The 4,869-nt window shown below is 40.3% G+C and overlaps 1 protein-coding gene across 5 annotated transcripts in view; it reads right to left on the bottom strand.

Moving 5' to 3' along the window:
- Window positions 1-3,107: 3,107 nt before the first annotated feature.
- Window positions 3,108-4,869, bottom strand: part of cenpi (centromere protein I) — a 26,953-nt gene continuing 25,191 nt past the window's right edge. For 3 of the 5 annotated variants that reach the window (XM_029661929.2, XM_029661932.2, XM_029661934.2), the window contains exons 18-20: window positions 4,486-4,704; window positions 3,818-3,859; window positions 3,108-3,638 (exon numbers count right to left, since the gene is read on the bottom strand). In XM_029661929.2, the coding sequence (XP_029517789.1) occupies window positions 3,495-3,638; window positions 3,818-3,859; window positions 4,486-4,704 (405 nt within the window). In that variant the 3' untranslated portion in view covers window positions 3,108-3,494. The remainder of the gene's footprint in view (window positions 3,639-3,817; window positions 3,860-4,485; window positions 4,705-4,869) is intronic. The other 2 variants (XM_029661930.2, XM_029661931.2) reach the window with 2 other exon arrangements.

Genomic DNA, 4,869 nt, shown 5'->3' with positions numbered 1-4,869 from the left:
CTGAAGACTGTGCCTTTATATCCAGTCCCCAGGCACTATAGGGTTTTCTGTACATTACTATGTGTAGGCTACATGCTGAGCCAGAGCCACAAAAAATAATTACTGGTAAATCACAGCCAACCTATAGGAGAGTAGCAGCGTGACTTCAATAGGTCGAGGCTGGTGTCCTGCGTAATTACATCACAAAGACACTTTGACCTCTTGACTCCATTAGACACTTCTTAATCAAGACTGCTGTTGCCTATAACAGGCATTTGGACAGGAAGGAGAAAATGACAGAGGAAAATGATTGGGGAAATTATTATTTTTTTCATGGAAGCACTAGAGTATTCGACTCAGGTAGAACAGAGACATCAAGCAAGAATATATAATGTCAGAGAGTAACAGTTGGTAGATTGCTCGTTCTTAACGCTCGGGCTAGAGTTCCTGAAGACCCTGGAAAGACTAAGGGGAACTGACATTTTCAGAACACTCTCCTGAATTAAAAGAGGGGAAAATAAAAGCTGGCGCCTCAGACACTCGTTGGCTCAGGCTGTGTCTACTACTACACCACCATATAAATATTGCAATACAAAAATACATGTTTAGGAAAGGAAAGCAGGCATACCTCAGGAGCACTGTGCATTGGGGTTGATTTAAAGATTACACACACTCTTACACGTGTCCAAACGCACAATAATCTACACATGAATGCACTATCACCATCGATAGGGCTGACAGTTTGTTTTGTGTAAAGACAAATAGGAGCCATTGGAGGAATGATCAGGACAATTTGGAGATATCCTGTAGAGAGCAATCTAAACAGATACCATAAAAGTGTGGAGAAAATGTATAGCATGTAAGTGAGAGGGAATGACAATGAAACAAGATTCTAATCCCTTTAACATGTTTCACATGGATACTGAGCCCCTTCAGCCAACATGAAAGTCTTTGCTACACTAATTGCAGATAAATTAACTATAGCATCAGAAAACCAGTTGTATTCTGTTGGTCACACACTCTATTCACAACCATTCCCTCCCAGGAAGGATATATAATGTTTATTTATTTATGGACATTATTCTGTTATTTCGAAAGCACCACATGGAGCTCCCAGACACTTGTATATGTTCATCTCACTGACTGAACTACACTGCCATAAGCACGGAGAGCTGTGGGGCAGTAAGGAATATCAAATAATTATTCACAATGCAGCTTCATAAGAACCTTCAAATTCCTATTTATTAAGTACTGTCATCTAAAGTGGGGGGAAAAAACGTTGAATACAAACGGAGACAATACTAGATTTTCCCTTTCAAATAATTTCCCCAGAGTCACTGTCAACTTATGTTTCTTCACACTACAGTAAGACAGACTTCTTTACCTGTATCTTGAACCAAATGATGTATATCTGGCTCAACCTGTATCACTCAGCATCGGGAAGCCAATATCCCGATACCCAAGTAAGAATTCATACTCAATTTAGACTACAAATAACGAAAATGCAACATGCCATGCAACTCTGCAATTCCGAATGACATGACAAGACTGATCTTTGCATGCATTGGTACAGTGTTCACACATTTTGGCTTCTGGATGAGTCGTCCGCTGCGCCGGTTGCCAAAATCTTTAGTTGCGTACATAAAACCTTTCGTATTATCTCACGTAGAACCATGCCGAACAGAAAGCACGGTAAGGGTATTTAATATTATTTCAATCTATGCAACATTGTAGCCTACAGTATATCGACTATATTGTAGCGTTTTTATTCTGTCTGTTATTAAAAGCCTGGCAGCTCATCTAACCGGGACATCACCGCAAAACATCGGTCATTACAGCATTACGCCCCATTAAAAAATATATTTGTTTTCCACCAAAATGCACATCACAAGGAGCGAATATGTGGTATTATGTCAGTGACAAAGATATTATTATTCCAAACACATTACTTGCGTTCATGGTCTAATTAAACACATTACATAAATTCATACTTAGGATGCATTGACTCTTACCTTTTTCTTGTCAGGGATTTGGCACAGGTCGTCTCTCAAAGTGCCATGCAACAGCCTAATAGACTTGTATTGCAGACTGAAATACCCATCAACAGGGGGAAAGACGAAAAGTACAGAGAGACTGGTGCGAAGATGAACATTTCAAACGGCAAAACCATACTCCGGTCAGAGTAGCGCTGTAAAACTGGAGTCTCCTCTCATTGACGTTGACATCAGAGACCTGCTTAAGGTGGTCCTCTCGGCTGTTTAAATCCTCCTTGGTGCATCAAAAAAAATTCTATTAAACTACATAATATGTTGAAGATCCATATCCACAAACAGCCATGAAAGGCTACTGTATTTGGAGTATCCGTGTCCTGTGATATAGTCTAATTGGGCTACTGTATAAAGGATCTTATGCATTCAGGCAATTTTTTCAACCATTCAAAACAAGAATCAAACAAAACAGATGCAGGATAGTTCCAGACACCCATGGAGACTATGAGGTGACAAGGGTCTCTTTAAATCAGCCCATTAACACAGCATTCATTTAAAAATATTCATCCCCTGTGAGTTGCCATCACTGCATGATAATAACTGTATTTGTCGAAAGGAATTCTAATATTAAAAGCACACAATTAAAAACAGGTTACAGGAGCTAATGCAAACTTTCACCTTTGAAATTGAGGTACTTAGTTTAAACAGCAGGAAATAGAGCCTGAGAGAGCCTGACACAGCAATGGTCCAATTATGATGGATTGGTAGACAGTCAGCAATGTATGTGAAATTGACCATTACATTGACATTGGTCTACTACTACGTTGAAAAAGAAAATAAGCAATGTGCTGAAATAATTGACTCAATAAATTGACACGAATACAGCTATAATGCATGCAGTGTAAACACAGCAGACCTGTTAACCCCATTGTCAGTAATGGTGGTGCTCAGAGGTGAACGTCTGTGGTGGCACAGTGGGAATGGAGGGTGTGTCTGGTTTCCCTGCACCCAGCATGTTCCAAGGTACTGTAGCTGGAGAGTGTATTAACTATCCAGATGGAACCCTCAATTAAGGGAAAATGTTGTTTTCCAGATGGTGGAGACAATAACTGCAATAGACGCTGATGATTTCACCCTTAATCAATTCTACAAATGGTTTTTAATAGAAAGGATATTCACATTTTCAATTTACTAACAGATCAGGGTGATGATTTTGTCCCAAAAAATACAAAAATGAGATAAAATGCATTCTTATTAATGTGCAAGTTGCACCGAAATTATATAGATAGGTAAGCTATAGAAGAAAACAGACAGCACCAAGCATAATTCAAATATGGACAAAACTAAATCAAATGCCATCAGGATTAGAAATAGTGGCTATTTACAGAGACAAAGACACTCAAGTCTCTTGTGAATCTTTCCTTGGAGAATATGGCAATATATACAACATGTACAAGTATTTTACAACAGGGAGAAGTGTCAGAGTCTTTTGTGTTTTCTGTTTCATCCTCCCGTTAGGCATGTCGTTTACCTGCTTGTGGGCTGGCTGCCTCTTTGGCCACTGATCCCAGCCGCAGAGCGCCGTTTGAGGCTACTTTGGGCAAACTGTTGGAGGCCCTGAAAGCCCTGAGAGAAGAGGAACTCCATGTACCAGTTCCACTGCTTTGCCGCCTACAGACAGAAAGACAGACCATCAACTACATACAGGTCATCCAGGACTCCCATACCTGAGCCCGTGGCTCGCTGATCAATAGAAATGATCATGAAAAATGAATGGCACACTTCAAACGCACATCAGTGCACGTACATTACAACAACAAAAAACGGAAGAAGTAATAAGACTGTGGTACCTTTATGGAATTGAAGTCTATGTCCTTCCTCTCTGGCCAACACTGATAAAGAGAGAATTATTCATATTCAACAGTTACCCCCCCCTCAGTAGAACAGTGTTGCAGCGGTTTCGGACCAAAAGGTACTTGGATTATTTAACATGATGAAAACTCAAGTCTCATGCAACACCCATGAATAATAAACTGTGATTCTGATCTTCTATGAAATATACATTTATACCACATTCATCCCCTTGTCCGACCTTAAACTTGATTAACTCAACTGGAGAGGATGGCTGCTCTCTTGAAGTTTGGAAATTAGACTTCATATGTAAACTGAGCACAGGTAGCCTAGTGGTCAGAGCGTTGAGGCAGTAACTGAAAGGTTGCTAGATCGAAACACTGAGCTGACAAGGAAAAAATCTGTCGTTCTGCCCCTGAACAAGGCAGTTAACCCACTGTTCCTAGCCCGTCATTGTAAATAAGAATGTTCTTAACTGACTTGCCTAGTTAAATAAAGGTTAAATAAAATACATTTAAAAAACAGTTATGTGGACATTTATGGAAATTATATACAATATATATATTAGTTTCACAGATGTGAACATTATAAAATGCCTGGCAAATTTCAATATGTAAATCACAATGCAAATCAAATGATCACGAAAATGAATTAAATCTAAACTCACCTTGTGGTGAAAGTCAAGGGCACAGCCCAGGAAGGCAGGGTGGTGGTTGAGGTCAAAGCTGGTCCAGGGCTCGGGCACTTTGCTGAGAACCAAGAGCTCCTGGTCTACCTCGATGGCCATGCCTGGTAGGAACATCTTGGAGTTCCACAGGCAGCTCACCATGAAGAGCAGGTAGTGGTTAAACTCCTGGCACGTCTGCCTGCTGATGTGAAACGCCTGCTGCAATCGGGGGATGACAAGAAAGAAGAGAGGAAAAAGGGAGCAATGGAGATATAGTTTAAACACTCAATCAGCTTGTGACACATGCTAAATGAATAGCCCATCTTGTGGAATTTCACAGGGTCGGGTTTTGCGTGGTTAAATCTTGGGGTCCATTATCTCCAA

The sequence above is a fragment of the Oncorhynchus nerka genome, linkage group LG6 (genome assembly GCF_034236695.1).
Source record: "Oncorhynchus nerka isolate Pitt River linkage group LG6, Oner_Uvic_2.0, whole genome shotgun sequence".
NCBI classification, from domain to species: domain Eukaryota; kingdom Metazoa; phylum Chordata; class Actinopteri; order Salmoniformes; family Salmonidae; genus Oncorhynchus; species Oncorhynchus nerka.
This window is presented reverse-complemented; position numbering and strand designations above follow the sequence as displayed.